We start from the raw sequence: 27789 nt of genomic DNA, 5'->3' as shown, positions 1-27789 counted from the left end.
TTTAAATGTTCTGTTTTCTTTGAGTCGTCACTGTCCTTTCTTATATTTTGTGATTATAATAAAAAATACTACTAATAAAAATACCTTGGCATCGCAAATCAACGCCACTATTTATTGCATAATTTCTACATTACAGAACAACAGCTACCAGCATATTTAGTCTCCAACCAAATCTACATAGAGACGCGACAGCTCTTAGTATTGAGGTGTACGAGGAACAGTGAACGCATCATTTTTTCAGTTCAGAGGATATATCGTCAGTACAAGCCAAAGGCAGTTTAATGTATTTTATCTCCAGTTATTTCCTTGACATTCTGTTTGAAACTTGTTTCCGGGACTATGGCACGATAGAAAGCTTTCCAGCGATGTTTTGGGAATATTTCGACGCGGCTCGACGACTCGGAAATTCAGCGGGCTTTACGAGCGAGGTAATGTTAGCAGACAAGCTAACGCGAAGCTAGCTAACAGCTAACTTACAGTTAGCAAACTAACATTAATGCTTTGATTTGTGTGTCTCCTCGACTGTTTGCACTCAAGACCACGGTGGCACTTGAGCTCGACACTGACACTTGTCGGGAAATAACTGGTAGTCTGTGTTGACGATAACGAAACTAAGGTTATTCATCAACAAGTGGTCTTTTATTTTGCACTGTGTGGGTGCCTGTCTGACTATCGGACAGTAGAAACCAGTCACTTCAGTCCGAGCGTTACTGGCGCATGAATAACCCATGTTACATGACTGATTTGACCTATCAGACGTTATCTCACTGCTCGGTTGATAACGTTTGCCGCTAATGTCAGACGTTACATAACGTTCATCGGTAATCTTTTTCCCTGGCAGCAGTTTTGACACTGTCCTATTTTTGCCCCGATATCACCGGTTTTAACATGACAGTTTGGGACAGATTGTGTGTGTGGGGGGTGTGTCTCCTACCCAGCAGGTCTGGATGAGTCAGGGCAGATTTACCCGTCCCCATAAGAAGCTTACATACTCACACAAACACACACACACACAAACACACACACACACACACACACACACACACACACACACACTTGTTGACAGATACTGACAGGCAGAGCCCAAGTCACATTCAGCCTGTAATATGTAGTGGACAAAATGGCAGAAATACCACATGAAAATCCAGCGACACATACCAGTCATTATTAGGATTACTGTCACATAGCAGCTTGTGTCAACTTAGTGCCAATAACTTCTTGCGTAGTTTGTCAAAGCAATAAGAGAAAGCTTCAGTAGTTGAGGTGTGAATCACAGGAATATTGTACACCAAACCTGCTCGGGGAGATATTTTAAAAATGAAGACTATGATAGAAGTGTGCCCTTCCTGAAACTTTCTCTGTGGAGTTGCATAAACTTGTGTTCAACTCCATGTCCACGCTTGCATTGCATTTTATTAAGAAGGTCCAGTCTTTACATGACCAAGACAAGTAAAGTTGCAGCCCTTCATAGCTGAGCATTGGTGACGTTGGAGGCTTGGCCATAAGTAATATTCAAGTTGCAGTCAGCATCACAGTGCAATTCTGGGGTGCAAGCACCATTGTGCAACACTCTTAACTACATAGGGTCATGACAGCTGACTCCCACAAAAGATGCATTCTCCTAAATGGCCAAAAGGCGAATGAACGATTGTGGAGAAAGATATATGATTGGTCAAACATCGATGTTATCGCTGTTGTGGCTTGGACTGAGCCATCAACCCAAAGTGTTGATGACCTGGAAATGACACTCAATAATTCATAGGGGTGTCACGTTTCTCAAAAGCCACGATTTGATTTGACTTTCAATTTTAGGGTCATGATAAAAAAAAAATTAAAATCTGCGTGATGGCTATGCTATTGTTAGACTCATCTGTATTTTTAAAGATCAACAGATCATTGGTTTGATGCCCTAACAACTATCATTTACATTTTCAAGTTTTTTTCAACAGCTTGACTTATCCTGGTTGCTTTTTGCAGATCAGGTAAGTCAAGTTCAAGTAGGATTCGCCAAAAAAAAAGATTCCAAAGTTCAACAAGAAATACAGCCCTTCAGTGATTCAACAATAAACAACAAAAGATGATTCAGTTTGTTAAAATCTGCACTGATTAAGCCATCTCGCCAAGCAAATCAACAAAGGATCTCTGGCAATGTTATCAGTTCAATTCAGTTCCTCCCCCATGAGGAAACCTCCATAAAAATCAGGATCAGTGAAACATCTCGGACACTGTTTGAGCTACCCCCTGATACCGGTCAGTTGAAAACAGTCAGTCTTCATGCACACAGGATAAGTGTCAACACAGACTGAGGGGTTTCTGTGGCTTTTTGAAGTATCAGGGTATTGCTAATGCTGCTTTTAATTTTGATGATTGAAATTGAACGTTAATTTTGATCGATTTACAGATGAAATGGGGACACCCCTAATAATCATCTTATCTTTCTTCAGAATCATTCAACCCACCTTCAAGGTTTCCTGGTCTGATGCATCAACATACCTACCTTAATGGAAGAATGATGCAAACATGAGATCTATTGTTTATAATTAGAAATGTACATGTTGGTGTGGGAGGTGTAATTGTTTAGAGTGCATGCATCTGGTTTACACCAGGTGCAATAGTATGATGCCTTAATCCAGGTTTACCACCCCTGCTAACCAGTTTCTTGCAACAAAACATGTCTGCGCTATGTCTCTGTTTTGGTTGTCAGCTGCTTTACTGATCTGTACTCTCCATCTTGGGTATATGTCTCACATTGTGAATGTGAAGTTATTTTGATAGTTCTGCCCAAGCTGAAATGAGTCTCGTTATATTAGGTCTGAGGTAGGTTTTAAAGGCTGCGTGACAGTAAAGTGATGTCATTGTCTGAATTCAGACTGTTCTACTTGTATTAATACTTGCCTTGCCACTTAGTTATCACATCGACATTACTGATGATTTTTGATCAGAAATCTGATTTTGTTAATATTTTGTGAACATACCAATTAGGGCTGCACGATTATGGCCAAAATGATAATCACGATTGTTTTGATCAATATTGAAATCACGATTATTAATCACGATTATTCATTATGTTAGGTAAAACATATCTTTTTATTGCACTTTCTTTTTTAAACAAACCGTATGTGAACAAGGCTTCACATTGAAACTTAAAATAATAATAAATCATAAATAATAAAATAAAATGTACCCAAGACAAAGGGCAAAAAATAAATATGCCATTGCAGAGTGCAATCATAAAGTGCCTGGGTTGTCTTGGTTGGCGCTGGACACGGACGGGGATTTAGTGGACCAGCGTTAGCTTTGGCCTTCATGCATTCATCATATTTGGATTTGTGGTGTTTTTTCAGGTGGTTGAATAAGTTAGTTGTGTTGCCCTGTGGCACAGACACAACTCTGAAAAGAGGAGTTTAGGAAAACTAGAAGTTTTAGAAGTGTAGGGGCGGGACACCGCCGCGGAATGTCGTCCAGATAGAGACAGAGTGAGCAATTTTTTCAGGGTTGAGCGACATCGCTGGACGGAGCGATATCGCTCGCGGCACGTCAGGACAGGCTGATTGAAAAGTACACATTCTAATCACTTTTCCTAGCTCGCTGTCGCGTCGCTGTATGTCAGGACGGGGTGTCACACTGTTGAATATAATTTGAGGCTTCCGCTGCTGCAGGGTGCGTTCGCTTGCTATTTAGGCAGCTTAATGAAGCCCTAACCTTTTGTTCGCCCCCTGGTGGTTGGCTGACTATTGGGTTGAGAAAGTGCTTGAGAGCCCGCTTTTTAAATGTTAATATCGCGACGATCATCTTAATTTAATCGTGGCAGCCAAAATTGTGATCGTGATTAAAATTTGATTAATTGTGGAGCCCTAATACCAATAGTCATTCTTACAATATTGTTGAAAATTTTAGATCGTATTAGGGCCTATTTGTTAAAAAATACTGTAAGATTTGATTTTTTCACCCAGTCCTAATATTTATGAAGTGCTTTTGATAAGATTTCTATATGGAGGCATATATTGTATATACCTAAAAAATATCATATTATTTTAGGGCCATGCCACCCCTAGTCTGAGTTGTTGTGAGCTTTAAAACTGTTTAGTAAATACACAGGACAGCAGACACAGAGAGAGACTAGCTGGTGAACTGAAGAATTTAGCAGCTAAAGAGGCAGATAATTTCCTCAGGAGTTGGTGGCAACCAAAACAAAAAGGCAAAAATCAGTTATTGTACATTTGAATACTTTCACAATCCTTTAAATTAAAAAACTTTTGCACATTTTAAAGTTAAATGTATCAATCTGGTGCACTTTGAGAGAACAATTATGAAGCTGTCTCATAAATAACATGACCATAAATGAGAAATTGTGGAGAATATAAAATGTAGAAAATAATCAAATATAACACTGAGCTTTGGCTCTGCTGCCAGGTGATTAGTCCAGTCCTAACAATTTACTTGACTACACAGCTCTGGCTACACAATGTTAACACAAGCCTATAAGCTGTAGTCAGTAGTCAATATCAATCTATTGCTTTTAATCTTGTAGCCTATTAGTCCTGATTTATGACTAAATGTTGCCCGAGAGACCAGATAATCTGTCTTTATTTAAAATTATAAGCGACCATGAGTGCCATCTATATATTGTCTGGTCTGTATGGTTGAGGTTGTTGCTGGAGAATGCAACGGTCATTTCAGTTCATAAACACTGCTGTCCATTAGCATTTATCAGACGTAATAAATAAGGTGAGATGTATTTCAGTCTCACGTTTTTCAGGCACAGAGTCACAGAACTGTGCTGGAAGTGGCTGGTAAATGAAACACTGAAAGAGAGATATAGGCTAAGTACTGGCCAGCTAGGTTAACAAGACAGACGAACAGACTGGCAAGAGATTGAAAAAAGTGAAAAACATTTCGATATGAGACTATGGTGCAGCAACTTAGACTATGGCGGGCCGCGAGACTCTCGTGAATTAATGGGAAACACTGACTAACGTTTAATTAACTATAAATGTAACATTTATTGATGGCTTTATTAAGCGTTACCCAGCAGAGTGGTTGTCATGCAAAAATGAGGTAACTTAGATATGGTATGAGATTCCAAGGTAATGTTTCCTTACACACAGGAGACAGGTTTCATTAAAGCAGTATATTGTCAAACTCCTTGTTCTTGGTCTCCCCAACCAGCAGATCTAAACACCGCTGAACCTTCATGGGAAGTAGCTTTCCTCTTCTTTTATCTCTCAAACCAATGCAGGCTCTCAGGATGCAGAGAGCACTGAATCTGTGCACAAGACAATGTGTTATCCTACTATCTATGAGTCACTTAATAGTTATGTAGTGTTTGATGTTTCTATAATATCCACCCACACTATATACATTTATACCCTGTCTTAAATTTTGGGCTCCCACTTTTGTCACTCACAGAATGAGTCCTCCCATCTATCTTCTGTTTTTATCTGCAGAAAGCCCTTCCTCTGGTGAAAAGAGGAACCTGTCACTTTTCTCTGGACAGCTTGTAATTATGTGACACTTCAGAAGTGCGCCTACCTTTAGATGAGCGGCAGAAAGGATTGTAATTAGTCCTGAGGTTTAGGTTGACTTGATTGAGACACTCAAGTAGGACGCACCAGTTACACATGTCAGTGTCCAGCCTACTCCAGGTGCAGATGGGACTGGGCTGAATGATTTTTAAAGATGAAATCAGGAAAAATAGTTGATTTTAGTCTTTGTGAAATGTTTAGGTTTTCAGATGGGGAATGTACATTTTTCTCAGGTAGTTGGCACTGGTCAGTAGAGCTACTAGATTAAGTTGGAGTATTGTATCAGATAATGTGTAAATCAGATGTTTTATTCCATCTGAGTAGATGAAGGAGGTGCAACAATACTCGCCGTCTGTTTAGGTCATGTACCTAAATGAATCAACTGGTGTCCCACTCTGACAGGAGCTGAGGACCATGTCAATCAAGCCTGTTTTATAACACACCCATACAGTAATGAGAGGTGGTCTAATCAGCCAAAGTGAAAACACCTGTGTGGTGTACCACTGGTGTTTATGGCCTTTGATCTCAGCATAGAAAGTCAAGTTGAAGAACATGCTTCAACAAACTCACTCAAAAATATCAGTGAAAATATCAGAATATCAGTGGGGGTTGCACCTTAGTTGAAGATAAAAATTAATTTAATACAGTAAATACATGAGCAAATGTCCACTTTTACAACTCATTTGTTTACCAGCCACAGTGTTCTGCAACCCAAAATTTACTAGTAACGTAAGCTGAGTGATACTGTGATTATTTTGGCAGATATTGAGATTGCGATATAATTAATGATCATTATGGATGATTCAATTTTAAATCACAATTTTCAAACAAGCTTTGGATGCCAGAGCATCTCTGCAGCACTACAAAATTTAATTAAAACACTGTTTGTGACACATTTTACCTTTATAAGATAATTGCAGTTCCTGCGATTTGGATATTGCTCTTAGTCATATTACGATTTTGATTATTTTGCGATTTAATTGTGCAGCCCTAGTGTTCTTCCCAAATGTAGGTGTTAAAAATATACATAAGTGTGGATTTGCAATAGCTACAACCAGGTCCACACAGGCTTTCACACATTCATGTATTCAAATGGACTCAACCTTCCAAAAGTGTGTATTATTTTGAGGCAAAGTAAAGGAAAAAAACAGAAAGACACACTGTAAATGGCTGTTGTTTGTGGTTCACATTTGATCCAAGTGATAAAGAATTATGGTAAAATGACTATTAAGATCAAGTTGTTGAAGATGTCCACTGCGTTGGCAGCAGTGGTCTGTGTGACTGTGGGGCAAGAGGGGTCTATAAACTAGTAAGGCAGTTAGTCAGCCAATTGGCACGAGCACATACACACACCTTCACACTAATACACTTGACCTCCATGCCAAATTTCAGCCTCCTAGTGTGAAAACTTAGGCTGCCAAAGAGTGGAAAATTGTTGTTAACCGGCCGACTGACAGAGTGACCTATACAGCTTCTGGTCGAAGCTAAAAAGCTATGCTTGGGTTGGTGGCTCAGTTCCATTGCTTACCAAAGCATTAGTATTTGAAGACTTGGGAATGACACTCAGTCCAGAAAGTAACATATTGTTGCTTAGATTCAATAGTAAAAAATTGTAACATATTGGCAGGTCTGCAGTATCTACCCCGTAAAATGAGTGGCTGCTGTAGTTGAACATAGTCATGTGCAATAAAAAGGTCCTTACACAATACAGCATTGAAAAAATAATCATTATTTTTCCTATACTGTCAATAGCATTGGCCTTATGTCAGGATTACTGTCCTTGCAGGGTACACTGTGAATGGTTTTCCTCCGCTCCTGTTGTTAGAATATCATTCATTACCTCCGTGGCCGTGAAAATGAAATGCCCCTCACAGTGAGGGGGTATTTCATTTTCACGGCCATGGTGTTTTGCTGCTCTTTGAAAGCCAGATTTGAACAAGATGTTTGGCCTTGATGAGAACTAGTCAGTTGCCACTTCACAGTGCCACATTTTATACACCATGTGTCCTTAAAAGGAAAAAAAAAAAAAAAGGGGGGGGGGGGGATGAATAGGTATTCATAATGTTACCTATTCATGTTTTTATTATTTCTGAGCAATTGGTTTAATGTGACATCACTAGATGCATGATATTATTTCAGTATCATCGACAGTGCCACGCTTTACTTTATGAGCAGCCACAGTCCTTGGAGAGATCAGATAGAAAGCAGTCTTTAATGTCCACTTGAGCTCACCAAGAAATATAGGACGTAGAAATCTACTTTGCGTTCTTGGCTCCAGAACATCACATTAAGGGAATGGCATGGAAGGTGTTGGACTTCATCCAGCTGTTAATGAAACCACTCTTGAGTATATTCAGCAGGGTGTATGGTGGCATTATCACCCTGGAATGTGAGAACCACGTGAGGGAACAGCATTTGCAGCAGACGGTGCACCTGGTCCTACTAAACAGCCTCTTATCCTTGGATGTTAAATAACCTTTTACAGCAATTACACCACATTTCTGCCCATATGTTTGGGTATCCAACAGACATTGTAGTTTGAGTGGTTTCTTTGGCTTTTTAAAGATACAGGTGAAGATGACTTGGATCAGTACTTTTCCCAATGCTCCACCTGGGATCAGATTTTATGCTCACAAATTTAAAATAAAGCACTGTCTTTTAATTTTTCATAACAGGGTGTTGTTAAGACTGATACATGTACTGCTGACATGTAAGACTTACACTGTGTGTATTAATGTAATTAATTGTCAGATTAAAATGAACGCATTGACCTTCAGTAGTGTACCCAATTGATATTTTCCATAAGTTTTTGGAATCACATATTGTTTTGTTGTAAGCAGCATTTCTGTGGTTTATGTGCCTGATGATTTTTCAAACTCTCACTTCTATTTCTTGTTGTTTATGTTTTTTCAGTGAGAGACATGGACAACTCTGTCACCCTGTGGCAGTTCCTTCTCCAGCTCCTATTGGATCCCAGCAATGAGCAGCTGATCTGCTGGACCAATGAGGAAGGGGAGTTTAAACTGCTGCAGGCAGAGGAGGTGGCCCGGCTGTGGGGAGCCCGCAAGAACAAACCAAACATGAACTATGACAAACTCAGCAGGGCTCTCAGATACTACTACGACAAGGTAAATGTGTCACGTCACTGGCTTGTGTTTTATGTCTTCGTTCAGTCTTTAAATGTTTAAGTTTTACATATTACAATAACTATGCTATCACCACAAGACCCATTTTAGGTCAACCATTAGCCGGCTGTTTGCCTGCGCCCCAAACATTGTGGTTATCCCACGTGTCCCAGACTTGTCATTGCCATTGCGAAGCCTGATTTGATGCTCTCCTCAATTATGTCCCCAATACTCCCTAACCCTGACCTGAACCATAGGCATGTGTTGTCCTTCAACTTTGTCAAATGTCTGACCAGTTACAGCCTTTAAAGATGTTTTTGAAGTCTGATGTTGGCCTCTGTAGACAGAGTGATGTCAGAATATGGTTGGCCAAAATGTGCCCCTGACTGGTAGATTGGCCACATTGTGGTTGGTAGGCTGCAGCCTTAATTTAAGTCTTATGTTTCTACTTCTTGTTATTTCCTCCATTGATTCCATTTGCCATCCAAAGCCATAGGCAGCCATCATAGACTGGCAGAGAAAAATTTAATTTTTAGGTCTTAGAGCATTTTTTTGATATTGTGACATTTTCATTCAGTCAAACTGAAAATTCTGAGAAATTATGTGGGTATGATGTTATGCAGTTAGCTCACTATACTCCTTATTTTGTTTGCTGAGAAACACCTTCACATATGTATTAATGCTGGTGTCTGCAAGATAGTCATCAGAATTGGTTCCAGAGTAAAATTAAAGGGTATTTTCCAAATCAGTGGGGGTGCACACCAGCAAGAGTTACATTGCCATCTTCATGGGATTGCAATGGCAATCAGTACTGATTGGTACAATGCATTTCAGTATGATCGGTAAATTTGTTTGGTAGAGGTTGATTTACCAACTGGCTCCGCTGGCGGTAGCTGTCTCCTACTGTTGATCTGATTGGGTGAAGTTGGCCCGTGATAGATGGTGATAGACAGATGGTCAGATGGTTCATCCAATCACCTGCCAAGTATTTTTTTGAAGGCGCCTGCCTTTTACCAAACAGTTTCTAAGGGCCACTTCCCTTCTTCTGTGTAACAAACCATCTTGCACGTCTGACTGACTAAAAGAGACAACGCATAAAGAAGTTAAAAAGAATTGCAACCATAATATATTACAGTTTGACTAAGAGCACACCATTGTGCCAAAGTACCTCACCCCATCGAAGCATAACATGTCCCATTACTACAACCTTCCTGTGCCTTATTGTACCCCATTTTTAGATTTCATAAGCTGTATCATCATTTATTTTGAGTCAGCCAAGCCAAAAATTAACTTTTGGCAGCAAACAGTGAATACAGTGTCTGTACAGTCGGCCAAAGATGGATAGAGAGAGAAATCCCCACTCTGTACCAATTTGATTTTTAAGCGGTGTCAAGGATTCTGTCTTTTTAGTGTTCATAATACCTGTCAACAATAAATAGTAAACAATCTTGTGTTAGCTGATTGCACAAGTCATAATACATACCAGGCATTGACGTATTAAGTGAGCTTAAAATTCATACACGAGCCGTTTGCTTTGTAGTTGGATAGCAGTTGAGTACTGACCACGAGCTGATGTGAGCAAATAGTAAATGGTAGTCTGAATCTCTAAGTTATACTTAGAAGATCAAATTAATATCTTAATCACTTTCATCAGGATGATTAGGACAGAGCAGCAGCTTGTCCTGTCAGTCTGTGAAACTGTAACCTTAGCTTACATTAGTTCAGCAGCGACAGTACAGACTGAGAGCTGTCAACAGGGTCAGGTTAAAATGATATCTAATACCTTCAGATTTAATTGTCAGATGTACTTTACCAGATGTTTGTTTTTTATTACCCTTAGTACATTTCTGTAAACACAAACATAATGCCCCTTTTAAATGAAATTATTACAATACTGAAGAGTAGGGCTGCACGATGTGGTAAATAGAAAAAATCATATTGCAATTATTTCATTACAATTTTGATATGATTCACAATTAGTGTGAATGATAAATTACATCACAGTTTTCATTTTTGCTAATGATTAAATTATTAAGATCTTGTTGATGTGACATTTGTTCTGGTCTGGTTGTTTTGGTTTGTACCAAACAAACATGCTTTCTTAAATCTGAAAAACAAGATCTGTAGGTCAGGGCGTCTCTGCAGTACAACAGTACTTCATTCTAATGCTGTTAGTTACACATTTGACCTTTCAGCAAAATATTGCAGGTGCAGCGATTTTTATATTACACTTGACCATAGTGCAATTTTGTTAATATTTAGAGTAATTGTTTAGCCATGCTGAAAAGGTCATTTTAATTGTCAATGTAATGAAGTTACTATCACTAAATGGGAGCCAGAGTAAATTTGTCTGGGTTTCTAGATCCAGATGGGTTATTAGGTTCTCTGAAGTTGACTTTAAGCAAGATACGGATTCAAATATTTGTGGCACAGTTAACCCTTAGTGAAACAAAGACATGTACTTGATCATGCTATATTTTATTCGTATGATTTAATAATATTCTAAAACGTATATCTTTTATTTTGAGCTATTGAAGATGAATTAAAGTTTTGTGTGAATAATAACATGTCTAATATCAATATTATCACTTTCATTCTGTTGCACTTAAAGCTGCTGCAAGCATTGTCATTGTTTTAGCTAATTTCCTGTCCTCCTCTTCACGTCACACTGTACAACTCCTTTCTATTTTTGAGGCAGCTCTCTTTGCCTGTTTCTTCTTCATTGGGAGTGCTGGAATTGGTAGCTTTCCCTGTTCCGCCATTGCCAGTGTAGGTACCAGAACAGAAGGATCCTGCTCTCTACACCTTCCTGAGCAGACAGGATCATCTCTTTATGGAGTTCTCTGTCCTGATTTAATAAAGTGAGCAGGGATATCATAAAACGTCTTTTCTCTGTTACTGCATGAGCAGGGAGGGGCGGAGAGACATGGGTTACTGACCAAACACTGTGACTATATTACTGTTATTGTTAACATAGAGTTATTGAACAGTCATTTTAATAAGAAAATAACACCGCTTTAAGCTTTCACAGTATTGTGAATTAATGGAAGACTTTATTTTTAAAATGTGCACATTAGAAGAAGTGAACTCTTTCTCTCTTCCTGCTCTCTTTTCAACCATTAGTGATGTTCTAGAATTCCTATTGAAACTGAATGAATAAACTTGGCACAGATGTACAGCTCTAAGGGTGCTAAGTGGCCTGAGCACCCTAATATTTTTGCTCACTCCCCAGTTCCAAAAAGTCAAAATGAATATGACTTTGATGAGAATGTGTAGTATGCATATGAGATCAGATGCTTGTCAGTCATAATTACACCAATTACATGATGCCCAAGTAGCATAACAGCACTTGTTTTGAAGCAGCAGCTGGAGACTCAGAGGAGACTGTTTCCTCCAGACAGCTGCACCAAGCAGTGCACCAGCAAATGGCAAAACACAAGTTAATTGCTCCTCAGAATTGTTTAAAGTCCATTGCTCAGTGACATGCGGAAGAGGGGGAGAGTGCTGTCTGTCTCCCACTCTGCTTGTGGTTTGGCAGGAGCACAGTCTGACCCTGTGGGCGTTCTGGGCAGGGCTGCTATGGTATGTTTGGCTGCAGCGTTAGTGGCTGCTAGTTTGGTACAGACAGGAAGGACAGAGCTGTCCCACGCACAAGGCTGTACTGTGGTCTCACTCTTCTATTTTTTACTGCTCGTGCCTCTTTGGTAGACGAATACTAAATTTTTCTGCTCTCACTGTGTACTTTCTGCCTAGACGATAATGATGTACTTTTTTTTTTTACCTTTTATTATATCCACCAAGTGTAAACTAACACACATTGTTTTCCCATTGGTTTTTGTGTCTTACAGAACATCATAAAGAAGGTGAATGGTCAGAAGTTTGTCTATCGCTTTGTGTCCTATCCTGACATCCTGAAAGGAGATGTTGCTACCCGAACAGAGGGCGGGGATATGGGTGCAGGGGGCATCCTTCCCCTGTCAAAGAGGGGAGACAGCACCCTTCAGGAGGGTGAGTCTGGTGACCGCAGCAAGGTAGGAGGTAGTACAGCAGCTCTGGGCCCTAGCACCAAGCAATCAAACCGCAATGACTACATCCACTCCGGCCTGTACACCTCTTTCACCCTCAACTCGCTGCAAAATGGACGCCAGCTCTTCAAGTCCATCAAAATAGAGAACCCTGCAGAGAAGATGGCTGATAAGAGAGCTCTCTCTACCACAGCCCAGAGCCAGGAGCATTTGACTCAGCCACAGCAGCCAACTGGTTTGCCATCCGTCATCAAGTTTGGAAACACCCCTCCAAAGCCAGCACCACCTCCTCAGGTTGACATGGAGACGGCCCTGATCTCCAACCACCTGGATCCTCTACAAGCTCCACCACAGAGGGCCGAAGACATCAGCACACACTCCTTCCTGCCATCCCAGTCCGTCTACTCATTTGAACACATCCGCCCTTCGGAACCGACGTTCAGCCTACAAGACATGCCCTCTGCAAGCCCGTCCCCAAGCATAGTGCCTGATTCCTCCCAGGAATTGGTGATTGACAGTGACATGGAGTCTCGATCATCTCAACCAGCAGACACTCAAGCATCAGAGCTCCCAGATGCTCAGGCACAGGAGAAGGCAAGTATACTGTTCATACATACAACACATCTCACACAGTGCTAGGTATTAAATAATTGAAGAAATAACAGGAAAATACATGTTTCAAGTCTCAGCTTTTAGCTTCTTACTAAAGATGCACCAATTACAATTTTCTTTGCAGTTTCCGATTTTCTTTCGGAAAATTCTTTTTAAGAATTAGGTCTGGTGCGACGCGTCAATTACGTAAATACGTCAATTTACGTAAGATGCGTCAACGCAGAGGATGTAATCAGTACTACCGCCATGCTCAAGCACTTGAGACAGAAGCATCCCAGGACAGCTGGATTCACATTGGATCCAGTGGTGCGGCAAAACGCCGCAGGTCAGTGCAGCAGTGTGGGAGTCACTCCATGGTCCGTGTGTGTGACGTGTTGGGACCCCTGCTGATCAGTTTGCTGAAGGACGAAGCTGCTAGGTTGTTATGCAGTGCATAGTTTGTTATATTTCTTTGTTGATGATAGAAAATGATTGCAAAAAATATTGAAATATAAATTATCGTATAATACATATAATATACATTTTGGGTAAATTAGTTGTTATATTGATCGAGAAATAAAAAAAATGGTTAGATTAATCCAAAAAATAATTGATAGATTAATTGCTAAAAAAAATAATCGTTGGGTGCAGCCCTACTAAGAACTATAATTGACAGCATACACATTGTATGCTCGTAATAAAATGTTACGCATTAAATTATGAAAAAACTCAGGTTACAGGAACTTCTCTCACTCAAACAAGTCTCAAAATAAAGTGCACCGTTACTGGACGTCTTTTTTTGTAAAAATAAAAAATCCAACTGAACATTAATTGCAGAATATCCCACTTTACAATAGTTACGTCACAATGTTGCTCCCATGCTTTGACCTGTGGGCAGACATTAGGCTGACGTTACTTATGTAGGAGGTATGTCGGAGGGAGGCAGAGATCATCTGCGAGTGATTAAAAAAAACTAGTATAAACAAATATTTTTTTAAATGGACATCTTGTAGCGCATGTCGGATTTTATGAACTTGCTGGGAAGCACGAACTGGACGAGACCCACGCTGAGCGTGACTTCTGCCTCACAACAATTACTAATTACGTTAGCCATTTTCACCTGAAGCTAACGTCTGCAGCCATAAATAATAACTGTAATGCAGAGAAGAGAATAATGAGTAATGCAGAGAATAATAATAAGGTCTGATCATGAAATCCAGTGTCCAGCTCCCGGTCAGCTTACATATGAATAAGTTCCTCTTTCTGGTTCCTCTCTCTTCTTTCAGTGATTGATTTAGATATTGCCTTGTCATTGTATATGAGGATTCAGTTTAGTTCCATGTGGATTAGTTTGTAAACTGCTCTCGTGTTCAGTATCTTCAAATTTGACCACACATTCATTCACTAAATATTGTCAATATAGATTAACAAGTCAATAAACTACGGAATGTTTTCTTATGTGGTTGGAAAGGGACACTTCGGTAAAGAAACACTGCAGCGTGTATCCACTTATATTATGCATTTTTAATTCATTTTATTGACATCAATTGAATCGGTCTTACATCTGAAAGTTGTAAATCCTGATAACATTGACCTCCATCTCTGTTATAAATGAAAATACAAATACAGCGACTTAATTCAAGATATTTATTGAAATAAGGCAAAGGAATGAGTAAGGACCAATAAACGTTTATTCGTTTTTACAAGAATAAATTACTGAATGACAGCATGACTGAAGGGTTGAATTACTCAACAGTCAACTATTGCTGGCAGAGCGAACCCAATATGGAATTTTGTTTCAGCAAGCCCAGCTAATTAGCCAAAATCTGAGGAGGCGCTGTCAACTTTGCCGTCCAACTCTGAGAGAAGTGTGTGAAGCAGAGTCAACAAATGCCTCATCTTAAAGCTGCCACATGAAAACAATATTATTACAAATGTGTAAGGCACTGCAGATGGATAAATGTTTTGTTTTTATAATGTTTATGTATAGAAAAGATGCAGCTTTTATTTTGTAGACTGCTGTAGTCTGATTATTGGAAGGACTTTCTGAATAACAGGGGAATTTAAATGATAATAAAGTAGCCATGTGCAGTGATTAAGATAAGAGAATCGAGAAGCGTTTTGCAATCAAATCATTGACAGCTGAATCATCAAATTGAATCTTGAGGCCAGTGAAGATTCACACCTCTAGTGTACAATGGTATCCAGGACTCTTATTGTGAAAGGAGTGAGCAAAATTAAAAGTTGGTTGGCAGCATATGTGTAAATGGGACCAGCACAGTAGCAAATTTTTGACACTGATGTGACACCGATGTTCACCAGTTAGTCTGCCTCCTGTTTGTTGCTGAGCGAATAGTGAACAGTGGGTTTTTAGAGCATTTCTTCCTAGAGAAAGAAAATGGCTGCCTGCTGCAACCAAAAAGCAAAACTCTGTCAACCAAAAACGTTACAGTTGTGGGCCTGAAAATGTGAGCAATCAGCTGAAAGATGCTTTAAGACTCCTTAGAGATGAGGGGAAAACAACAGAGTCGGTGATAATTCTCTGTGAGTTCACCACCACCAGTGATGCATTGCACCTAGAAGTAATCACATGATTAATTTTATGATAAATCCTCATTGTTATATATATATGATTGGTTAAATATGTGTCAATATAGGTGTTATTTTTCCAGTGGTCATGCAGCACAACATCCTAAAAACTACCATCACACATGACATTGCATGTGGTTAATTGATATGTCTGTAAAATGATCCAAAATGATTCATATCAAAATCACTGTGGAGTTCCTCAAGCACAAACATACCTGTAGTATTGACTCAGATTTTGTAGAGTATAACAAGTGTTCAACAAAAGTAATGAAATCAGAAAATGGTATTAATAAAACACATGTAAAAATCACTGTTTGTCTCTTGTTGACCAGGTGGACAGTGGCATTGGTTGTTCAGGAGATGAGACTTGCTTTGGGGAAGCTGAAACCAGTTCGTCCTCTGTGAGCAGCAGCACCACAATCTGCACTCAGAGCTCAGGAAAGACGCGCAAGCCACCGAAAGTCCTGCAGATCAGCCCGCCAACACTGCTGGTCACCGCCTCTGACTTCTCCCCCATGAACCTGTGCAGTCCCTCCCTACCTACTGCCTCTCTCACACCAGCAATGCTACAGGTGAGAGCGTGGATTCATCCTCATTTCGTAGTGAAGTCAGTTTTATTGAGGTAAAGGCATATTTAAACAAAACATTTTTTTTAACAAATAAACAACAATACCAATCAGAAGAATCAAACAGACTTTGACTTCTAAATAATAAGTGAATGATATGTCATTTTCATATATAAACAATATTAACCACTTAAATATGCCAACTGTATTCTTTCAGCCTTAGCATCACCATCACATATTTGGAAAGAGATGAAATAAGGACATTTGTGGAAAAAGGAAGTGTAACTAGCAGTGGGATGTCATCACTCATTCCAGAATCATTTTGGGAACATTTACTCATCACACGCATCGTGAAAATGAGCTGCAAATTTAGCCTGTCACTAATAATGTAATGTATCGTTGCATTGACTTGTATTTCTATTTATTAACATCCTCCAGGCTAGATAAAACCAAGGAGGTCCCTTGAAACTGACGTGTTTGACATTTAGTGTGCCAAAGATTGATTCATGCCCCATAAATTGTTGCAGAACAAGGTGAATATAACTCACATCTATAATGAATTTATAATGAGGCTAATCTCCCACTCTATTCTCGAAACCAATCTAGAAAATGTCCAGGTAGGCATGTCCTTTGATTACAATTAAAACATTTAAAGTAGTTTACCACATATAGGTTTGTTAAGGTTTTTCATCATAGAACTTTGGTGCTGCCTGTTGAAGTGATACATACATTTATTTGCATCTTCATTTATTCATATATTTTGTGTCTATGGTATTTTTGTAAAGCTTTTAGTATAGTAAGAATGTCCCATAATGTGTTAAAATGATTTAGTAACACAATTTAAACTGAAACTTTACCGACTTTTGAATAGGCTTTGTATCACTACAATGTTGGTAGTATATGACATTGAACAATGTAAACTTCTCTCTATTTTGCCTGCACCTAGAGCCCCCCAATCTTTTGCTGGCAAAAGTCATCTAGTTGACACAAAAAAGGCATCTAGAGGATTCTGTTCTTGAATCAACTACAGATTGTGTTCCTGCATTGTGTATAATTGCATCCACAGACACAACGGCTGTTCAGACAGCAGGCAAAATACCATTTGTTTCGTGTTTTTGTGTTTGTCCGTCCGCACTATTATTTGTAAGTGATCAGATCAGGCTTTTTGGTCCAAACGTCACCAACATACTGTATCTGCATGGGTTGCCATGGTGACAGTGTAGGTGTCAGCAACTCCATATGCTGGTGACGGGGAGATCAGTCATCTCAATCTCCAAACAATCACACTGTCAAGTCGCGATCAGACAGTCTACTTCAGCATGACTACACGGACTGTGGTTTCCTGTGTTGTCTTCCAAACCCCTCTGCTAGAAGTATCCGGGATTACGCTCAACTCCTCAATGCACTTTTGTCTCTCTGGATTTGAAGTCGCAGTTGTGTTTGTCGCGCTGTGAGTGACACAAAAGGCATTTTGAAATTCAATATGAGTGACCAGGTTTTCTACCCTTTGAGCAGAAAAGAATACTGCAACCCTTTTTCTCTGTTTTCTCTGGTCATGTAGCACAGATTTAAAAAATATGTGTTTCTTTCTACTGCATAAAAGGGCCATCTTCCTAGTGGAGCAATGCCTCTTTAAGTAAAAAAGGTCACAATAGACAAGCATCAGTGTCTAACTGGACAGCACTAAGAATTGACATTGCACAGAGAACCTCCAGCACATGCTGGAGGTTCTCTGTGCACTGTCAATCCTTGGTGCTGTCCAGCAGGTGGCAGCAGTGCAGCAGTAATCTATAACCCCTGGCCTGTTTGGCCTTGTTTGTGTTGGTGTTAAATTGCTCTCAGTGATGCTGTTTGCAAACCACATGACTGTGTGTGCCACTGATCAGAATTCAGGAGTCTATTAGATTTTCTTGTAAAGACAGTGCTGTTTTTATTCTGTTCCTCCTCAGCAAATCAGGTCAGGTTTGATCATGAGATCCAGTGTCCAGCGCCCAGTCAGCTCACATATGAATACGTTCCTCTTCCTGGTTCCTCTCTCTTCTTTCAGTGATTGATTTGGATATTGCCTTGTCATTGTATATGAGGATTCAGTTTAGTTCTTGATGTTCAATACAGATGCATGTGGATTAGTTTGTAAACTGCTCTCGTGTTCAGTATCTTCACATTTGACCACACATTCATTCGCTAAATATTGTCAATATAGATTGAGTGTTTTCTTATGTGGTTGGAAAGGGACACTTCGGTAAAGAAACACTTCAGCGTGTATCCACTTATATTATGCATTTTTAATTCATTTTATTGACATCAATTGAATCGGTCTTATATCTGAAAGTTGTAAATCCTGATAACATTGACCTCCATCTCTGTTATAAAGGAAAATACAAATACAGCGACTTAATTCAAGATATTTATTGAAATAAGGCAAAGGAATGAGTAAGGACCAATAAACGTTTATTCGTTTTTACAAGAATAAATTACTGAATGACAGCATGACTGAAGGGTTGAATTACTCAACAGTCAACTATTGCTGGCAGAGCGAACCCAATATGGAATTTTGAGGCTGATACTAATGTCAGAAAAAAATGACAATAATATATATCATTTTTTAACAATCATATCTGTTATCAGTTAACAGTTGAAGTGGACAAACTACTTACGTAAATGAGACTCTGTTTCTAAATGATGTCAAACATACAGTATCTTTGGCATTTCTCAGTGCTTACTGTCTTACATATTCAGTCCATATGCTGGTACATTACATCTTTAAAAAAGTAAAATCAGCCATTATTGGTCAGGCTCTAATGAAAAACTGTTGTTTGTCTTCCTCCTCAGACTCCCACTCTGTTGCTGACTCCCAGCCCTCTGCTATCCAACATCCACTTCTGGAGCACGCTCAGTCCAGTCGCTCCCCTCAGCCCAGCCACACGACGCCAGGGAGGCCACCTCTTTCAGGTCAGTACATTAGAGTACACTGTATTTACTCTATGATACTCTAAAGTGTGCTGACACTCCATTCTGCTCTCTTCCAGTTTCCGTCTGTCCTCACCCCTCAGTTCCAGATCCCTGTACACAGTATGGACGGGACCAACACACCTGGCCCCATTTCCCCAGACCCTCAGAAAACATAGGATTAACCCGTATTGCATCACTGCATTTGGATACAGACAGCTCCCCCCCCCCCCCCTGGCTCCATCTTCACCTCCCACATCAAGGACAATTATGTGGGAGCTCAGTTGTTGCCATTCCTCATCACTCCGGTGCTTTAAAGTCTACTGCCACACAATTCACACTACAATCAGATGTGTGGAGGGAGGGTCTGAGAGATGTTGGCAGTCCACATTTGATGGATGAGCGTGACACATTCAGTTTGACTTTGAGCACTTACACCCTGTGGATGCTCTCCTGTACTCATACACACTGATGCCATTGTTGCTTATGCACTTATGGATTCATTGTGTCTGGCTTTTTGGGATCCTCAGTCACAACAATTCGAGGAGGGAAGAGTTTCCATGGCAACAGTCAGCAATGACAATCTGCTTCATATTTGGACACAGACCAGTGCGATTGCAGTTAACAGAATCTTTCCTTTTTTATAGATTTCCCTCCTTTTCTTGTGCGACAAGTTACTGCCAAAAAAAACATCAGCTAGTTTCTAACCTGTCTACTTCTCTGCTGACAAGGATTCTGTTCCTTTTCATGCTCTGTCCTTAACTTTTACTCTTGTTGAAGAGTAGTGCTTTAACCTGATAACCTGCATGTTTACCTGCAACTCTTTTATCTTTTACCCAGCTGTCAACCTCACCTCACCTGTCTTGAGCGTGCACTGTTAGCTGCTCAAAAATGCTGGCTTTCTATAGCCATATCCAACAGGACTTTTACCTTGACTGTCTTATTGTGACATGTGGCCATAATCCAAGCTGAACCTTGAGTCATGCCTATACTTAACTGTTCTAATGCATATATATAGTAGAATAACCCGGAAAGCCAGTGTGGCCTGGTCTGCTCCAGCTGGTAGGCTTTCAGGTGGAAATGAAATACAGTGAAGCCATAGCCCTCTCTGTGCATCAACTGTGCAAGCAACAGCACATAAATTCTGTTTTTGTAACCGCTCTGATGTTGCCTTTTTAAAGGAACTCTTACGTTGTTCAAGGCAGCATGTTAAGAATGCTTAGTTTTTAGTGTTTCAGATCGAAGTTGTAGAAATATTTCTTTTAATGAACAGTTCCAACTAAATGTTTCACCATTTTAGGAATTCTAAGTTTTGGGAAATGCACTTATTTGCATTCTTGCCAAGAATCCCATAAGAAGACTGATGCCACTCTCATGTCTGTGAAGTAAATAATAATATGTAGCTAAAGACAGCAGCCAAACAAGCAATGAGACACAGCTAGCCTGGCTCTGACCAAAGTTAAAAACAAATAAATCTACAAGCACCTCCAGTGTTTACTTATTTATTTGTTCCGTCTTATATGTTTCATCAGTACTAATATCAAAGTCTGACTATTTCTTCATCCAGTCTCCCCTGGGTGTCTGGCAACTGCTCCAGGCTAAGATGGTTCAAGCACACCCGTAAACCACATCTAGATTTTTGCACTTTTACAAGATATAGCATGTTAATAAGTGAGCTTTAGAGGTTCTCTGACAAAGCCAGGCTAGCTCTTTCCCCCTGCTAAGTTAAGCGAACTGACTGTTTGCTCCAGCTACATATTTAGCAGACAAACAAGAAATAGGTATCAATCTCATTAGTTTTCTTTTAGCAAGTAAGCAAAGTGTATTTCCCCAAATATCACACTATTGCTTAAAGTGTAAGTTTATCCAATAATTCAAATTAAGTCATTAGCTGAGTCCCAATTCAGGGGCTGCATCCTTGGAAGGACCCGGCCTTTGCGGACTCCGAAGGCAAGTCCTTCGGAGAGAGCTTCGAAAGCCGCGTCAAAATGGGTGTAAACGTCGGGATCGGGATCTCAGGTCTTCCTTGGACTTGGGTTACACTGGAAAATCAAAAGGAAGTCCCCATCTGCTTCAGTTGTTTAGGAGAATTCTGCAGCCTCGTTGTGCTGTGAAGCTCCAGAAATATTTTGTAGACTACAAAACTTCACCCGACTTCCCAGCAGCATGGTGATGAGTAGATAATGGCTGAATTCTCATTTTTGCATAAAAGTTTCCTTTAAGTTAACCGACTGCTGGCCTCAGCTAAACATTTAGCACACAGACATGAAGCTGGTAGCAATCTTCTATATGACTTTTAGCAAGTTAGCATGTAAATAAGTAAGCGTATTTCCCAAAATGGCAAATCATTTTCTGAAGTTCAATTTAAAAGTTAATTTAAAGTTAGACAAAACTGTTCCTCATGAAGCTAAATCACACCAGGCCTTAACTCTGTGTTGATAGTTCACAGGTCAGCTCTGTTTTCTTTGTTCTCATTGACTGAGCTTTGATTATTCTTGCTTGCAGCGTCATTGCAGCTATTTTATCTCCAACTCTTAGCGGCTAGACTTCTCACAGTCCAGCCTTAACCTTTGCCTAGCCTTAACCATCTGAAATAATCCAGAGGACTATAGAAACCCTCTGGAGCATTGAAGCACCTTCCTTGCCCTTAAAACTCCTTCTCTAGATGATCAGCCATGAAAGGTTTAACCCTGTTTTGTAAATGACTTAGAAGCCATAAGTCTGAAATACAGACTCAATAGGTAGATCCCACATCTATATGCTATTAAATGTGGAAATTGTACATCACACTTGTTTACATGATACTTGGATAGAACACGCTGAAGTGTTTCTTTACCGAAGTGTCCCTTTCTAACCCAGGGATGGATGACAAGCGAATCTCGCTGGGGGGAACTCATGCTCATTTTCGCTCAACTAACAGACATTTGCCCCCGCAGCCTGCAGTCAGTCACATTGATATATGGTGCCTTACCACAGCCAAGCCCAAGTTTATCACCCAAAAGTGGATGGAGTTCTATCATTGAAACGTTAGTGTAAGACTAAAAGTATACGACAGCGTTTGTTTGTTTTTCTGCCATATCTTTGTGTAGACCAAACCAGAGCCCCAGAAGTTTGGAGTAAAACTTCACTGGGATGTTTTGTGTGCGAGTACATTCATGTGGTCTGCCACAGGATCTGAAATGTGCTGCGGTGTTCTCCGGGATGCATAACTGTACATACAGCCAGCAACATGGGTTAATATGCAGAGCGTGTAAATCTAATCAAGCCATGTTTTACAGTTTGCGGCCATGTCTCTTTCTAACCTGCTTATAAATGTTTGTGATAACAAATTAACTCAAAGTATATAATTATATATATATATACATAAATCCTGTTTATTATTTTTTGTGTATTCTCCTTTCATTTTCCTGTAACACCGATTTTAAGATTAATTTCTATTTTTGTAACGGCCAGATGGTTAGATTTTTGGTTCTCTGATTTAATGTTCTCCTTGTGCATGTGTTTCTTTGTTGTTTTTCCTCTTGCGTATTTGGGAGGCGACTGCCCCATGGAGGCATTGGCTATTTTTTGGGAATCAAAGCCTTATGGGGAGAAATCTAAATCTATGTTTTATATGTAAAGTGTTTTGATATAGTGTTGATATTGTACAAGCAGATGTTGTGATGGAACGTTTGCACTTAAACTTTTGGGGTTCCTGTAGTATTGGATTCTGTCGCTTTTCTATGACTCAGATTTCCTCTTTGATGAAATGTTGTTGACGTTTGCTTACTAAGAAATGTATATTTTCCCAAAGGGAGGATAAAATTATGCACTTCGTATTTTATACGATAAATCTAATATTTTACAATATATATCAAATAATTTACAATGATTTGTGATTAGGCACAACCACACAATATTTATTTATTTGAATTTATAACGGAGCCCAATAGAATTGGAAGCTTATATTGCATTTTTGCAGTAACTTTGATAAATACATAAAAAAGCTGGATAATAACCCCAGAACCCATTTAAAAAGGGTTAGGCTTTCCTCCATTAAGTCTTTAGGACTTATCATTTGCATATGTCCTCATTTGTATCTCCTGATGATGTTTTTCCTTCAACTTACCTTGAAATGTAAAATCTCATTTTAAAAAGAAATGACACACAGTTCTTGCTTTGTTCTGTCCAGTTTTCTATTTGTTTGATGCTTTTTCAAATGTTTACAAGCTACTTGTCTTAAGTGGCGTATTGATGTGTGAGAGGTGTAGAGGATGTGTTTATAATGGAAGAGATAGGTGAGACCAATAATTAAAGATCTCTAACTAACAACGTCTGTATTCTGTCATTACATCATGTGTTAACACAGTAATGCCCATGCAACCATCAGAAAATCACAGATGTTTACATAGATTGATATGAGATCTTTTTAACAGCAGCAACCAAATATGTTGCAGGTGTTACAGAGCAGACCTCATACAACCACCGCAGTCTATTCAGTTTCACATAAAAAGGCAATATTTAATCATTGAAATGTCTTTTGAATCTGGCTATAATGTGCTGCAAGAGATGATTGTGCCCAACAGTAAATCAAGTCGCGCACCGATCATCCTTAGAGCTGCATGTTGATCATCAGGCTTGAGAGTAGACTTCTCTTTATGTCCAGAAAAATGTTCAGTTGGAGGAGGCCAGAAAAAATCTCCAATTCAGACATTGGGGTACGTTGCTGTGACCTCAGAAATGGGTCTTGACAGTGACCGCAGCAGAGCCACGTGGTCATTTGTGTCCTCAGGTCAGCCTGTCAGAAACCTCAGATCAGGAGCCTCCTGAGTGTGGCTTCTCTTGCATTTCTGTGTTTTTAGATGAATCTGAAAATTAAACAGTATTCATTAGTTCGAGTTACAATGCAGAGATAAACCCAGTGTGTTCAACTACGGTAGTCTTTTTTCTAACTAATCTCAAATAAATCTCACAAGGCATGGATATATTCAAGTAACATAAAGTGTGGTGGGATTGTTTAAAACAGAAATTTGTGCTCTCCTCAACTCTCTGAGTTTTCCTCCATTAGCTAAGCGCTCTGGCCGTCTCCAGAGCTTGCCAACTCCAGCTGTTGTCTGCTGGTTAACGCTAACAGAGTTGCTCATTAATCCGAAACACTGGCCTCAGTCCCTCCTCACTGGTCTTTTAGTCCAATTAACCGCACAGAAAGACATATGTGTCCGATATCTGAATTAAAATCCTCCACAAGGCACCAACACCACAAATACGCCAGAAAGTTCACCAGTTGCAATCAGCTGAGGTGAAGCCTAGCAGAGAGCTCGTGGCTACCTGTCACTCAAACCTGACCAAGTATTTTTTATTGCCTAAACCTAAACCAGTCTGTGAAAGAAAATGGATAATAATAAGTGAACTTAAATTAAAAATAATAAGTAGTAAGTACAGTATAACAACATGTCCCAGCAGGATATGAACCCTAGCCTCTTGGGTGAAAGTCCTGTGCTAGGTGCTATTTGTAAGAAGTTGATTTTTGAGTCTCAGTCCCAACTTTGAGATGGCGGCTGACCCATCCTTACTCCCAAAGAGTCATTATTTGACGAGTTGGGAGTGAAACTCAAAAATCTACTTTTCTTAAAAATGTAAAGGTAAGCAAGCCTTTTAGCCACAACAACTTACTCCAAGTATAGACATGTGTGTCACTTTTTCATAAATTGAAATTATTGTCCTGGAGTAACATTAATTATGATGTTCTGGGAACAACACCATTACCACAATATCAGATTAACTTTATGTTTTACTCTGTACTGCCATACAAAGGCAGAGAGCAGAGCCTGGTGAGATAATAGGGGTTTGGTGGTTGTACAGAAAAATAAGTTTCTTAATTGCATGCCCTCTCTGGATAATTCTGACAGTGAGTCCTTCATGCATTATATATGTACTGTCCATATATATCAATAGTGGCATGGCAGTTAACTCATGCCTCAACACATCTCACTGCACTTGTCACTAATCTCTGTACATCAGTTCTCACAGCTTTATTCAGTCTATAACACAGATATCTTTCTTGTGTTGCTGCTGCTGCTGTCAGCTTCCACCTGCTTAGGTTTCCGCTCTTCTAAGTCGGATTAAGTCACATTGCATGTTTCCATCTCCTGTTGTTGTGTGACGCAGTGTTTCTCGCAGAACTACTTGTGCAAATTTTGATTCCCAAAGTCCAGAGTGTTATTGTAACTTCATCCACTCTCTCCACATGTGTGTACCTGATGTGTGTTTACCTGTGTGGCAGTTCTTGTGGATGTGCTGGACATAGAGGAACAGCAGGAACAGGCAGAAGCCGATGAATGATGCTATTGTACAGCACAACAGAAAAGAGTAACTGCCCTCACTGTGGATCACCTGCAAGAAGAGATACACGCACGCACACACACACACACACACACACACACACACACACACACACACACACACACACACACACACACACACACACACAGTGGGTTTCTGATCTCAAACAAAACTGCCTCGCAAAGCTGGAAAGCGATGTAGCCTCAGAGCAGGTTTATAACGACAGGGTTTTCAGCTCCATTCATTCAGACACAGTGGGCTGCAGCCGTCACACTAATCCTTGTGGACAATAATGCCCCGCTGCAGGCAAGTTCCCGACAATCCTGAAACACTTTTAAACTGAGGCCGAAGTCAACGTCCACAGCAGGGATTCCATGTATTTTTGTTTTATTATTATAAACGCCTGTTCCACAATAATTAATAAACTGGATATAGAGTTCAGTGCAGCAAATATCTATGTAACAAAAGCAACTTGCAATATGCAGAAAAAAAACAGAAAAGAATAACCTAAAAACTCTGAATTTGGTTTGCATTTTATTTGGTTTAAATTGAATCATCATTGCAAAAAAAAAAAAAAAGACATTTAAGAAAAAGGGAAACTCCTTACAGATCCAACGAGCAGCTGCAGCATCATCTCTCCTGTGCTGGCACTGGTCACCAGGACAGTTGTGGCACAACCTTTAACACAAAAGAGATAAACAGAAACTTTCTATAGTTACGGAGGAAAAACTGTAGCTAATATATCAATAAATAAGTACTTTATAAACACCACAATCACAAGACTATTGCACAGAGGAACTGATACATAAAGTGCAAATTAATACAGAAATAAAAACATATAAATAATGCAGAATGATCAAGTAACCACTGTAACGACTGCATAAAAATATAATCAAATAAATAAAGAATTATTTGACCAATAAATTGTAAGATTGAATTGTATTTTTTAAAATGTATTCATTTATTTTATTCAAAATAAATAAGCATTGTTAATCATTTGTAAAGTATCTTTACTTTTCTATACATCTACATGTGTTGTTTTTCTTTATTTCTACATTTAGTCATGTAGGTGTCTGTGTGTTCATGAGGAAGTTGGTTATAACTTCACTGTAAAGCCTGATCACAGGAATAATTCTGCTCAGTTAATGTGCTAGTGGTGTATAAACATAAGATAACTGGTACACGTGCTACTGATGTTAGCTAGCTGACACAGACACCGAAATACATAAATAAATAAAAGTTGAAATGTAGAAATTTAGAATTGAATACGTATACATTTGTAGAAATTAACATTTACAGTATTTGATTTATTTCAAGAATTAATTTCCAACATGTTTTTATCTATTAATTCAATTATTTATTCATATTTTCATTTCAGCTTTTATTTATCGTCTTATTTATTCATATTTGAGAAAATATTTTTATGTGTGTTTTATAAGCATTTATTTTTAAATGCACATGTTTATTTATTGATGAACAAGTCATTTTAGGTCCTCAATATATGTGACTTCCAAGATGAGTTAATGTTGAGAAGGTTTTTGTGTGTGTGTGTGTGTGTGTGTGTGTGTGTGTGTGTGTGTGTGTTAGTTTACCTTTGTATTCCAGTGTGTCCTCTGTAAAGGCCAGCATAGAGGGGAACACACTGCTGATGCACAGTCCCAACACGCAGGTACCAATGAAGAGAAACACACAGCTGGTGTAGAAGATCAGCAACAGACACTGCACCAGTATGACCCCCACCTGACAGACATATGGACAGACAGTGAGAGTGAGGTGACTTTGCAGAAGTCTGTGTCCTGCTGCATCCAACAGACTTTATACTTGCTGTGCAGAACTTCATATTGCATATAGTCAGTAACAATCAAAACTAAAGAATGAACCAGTGAACGTGACAAACATCTGTTATCCAATGCATAACTCTCAGGCCATCTGGTTCAAACAAAACCAAAGCCAGCCAGATCTCAAAGCAATTACTCATAGCCTTTCACAAAACCTGCCTGTGTTAATTGTATCAACCCAAAAAACGAAGCTGAACTTCTCCACTATCCCTTTGTTATGGCGTGGGTGGAAACCTATGTGAAAGCAGGGAAAGCAGGCC

At 39.4% G+C, this 27789-nt stretch overlaps 2 protein-coding genes across 2 annotated transcripts in view; one reads left to right on the top strand and one right to left on the bottom strand.

The window, feature by feature from the left end:
- Window positions 1–232: 232 nt before the first annotated feature.
- elk4 (ETS transcription factor ELK4) lies at window positions 233–23681 on the top strand. Its single transcript, XM_084347776.1, has 6 exons — window positions 233–428; window positions 8439–8653; window positions 12499–13269; window positions 16188–16427; window positions 19254–19373; window positions 19451–23681. Exons 2-6 carry the CDS (start codon window positions 8447–8449, stop codon window positions 19547–19549), a joined length of 1437 nt encoding a protein of 478 aa, XP_084203902.1. The 5' UTR covers window positions 233–428; window positions 8439–8446; the 3' UTR covers window positions 19550–23681.
- mfsd4aa (major facilitator superfamily domain containing 4Aa) overlaps window positions 23462–27789 on the bottom strand; it is a 47910-nt gene continuing 43582 nt past the window's right edge. Inside the window, exons 7-10 of the mRNA XM_084347775.1 lie at window positions 27284–27431; window positions 26299–26369; window positions 25622–25742; window positions 23462–24217 (exon numbers count right to left, since the gene is read on the bottom strand). Coding sequence (XP_084203901.1) covers window positions 24165–24217; window positions 25622–25742; window positions 26299–26369; window positions 27284–27431 — 393 coding nt within the window. The 3' untranslated portion in view covers window positions 23462–24164. The remainder of the gene's footprint in view (window positions 24218–25621; window positions 25743–26298; window positions 26370–27283; window positions 27432–27789) is intronic.

Source organism: Pagrus pagrus (genome assembly GCF_965226575.1).
Source record: "Pagrus pagrus genome assembly, chromosome: 3".
In the NCBI taxonomy this organism is placed as follows: Eukaryota; Metazoa; Chordata; class Actinopteri; order Spariformes; family Sparidae; genus Pagrus; species Pagrus pagrus.
This window is presented reverse-complemented; position numbering and strand designations above follow the sequence as displayed.

Coding starts and splice junctions, on each gene's coding strand:
- elk4 (XM_084347776.1), top strand. CDS start 8,447: ATGGACAACTCTGTCACCCTGTGGCAGTTCCTTCTCCAGCTCCTATTG. Junction 16,428..19,253: donor TCACACCAGCAATGCTACAG/GTGAGAGCGTGG, acceptor CTTCCTCCTCAG/ACTCCCACTCTGTTGCTGAC. Junction 19,374..19,450: donor AGGGAGGCCACCTCTTTCAG/GTCAGTACATTA, acceptor GCTCTCTTCCAG/TTTCCGTCTGTCCTCACCCC.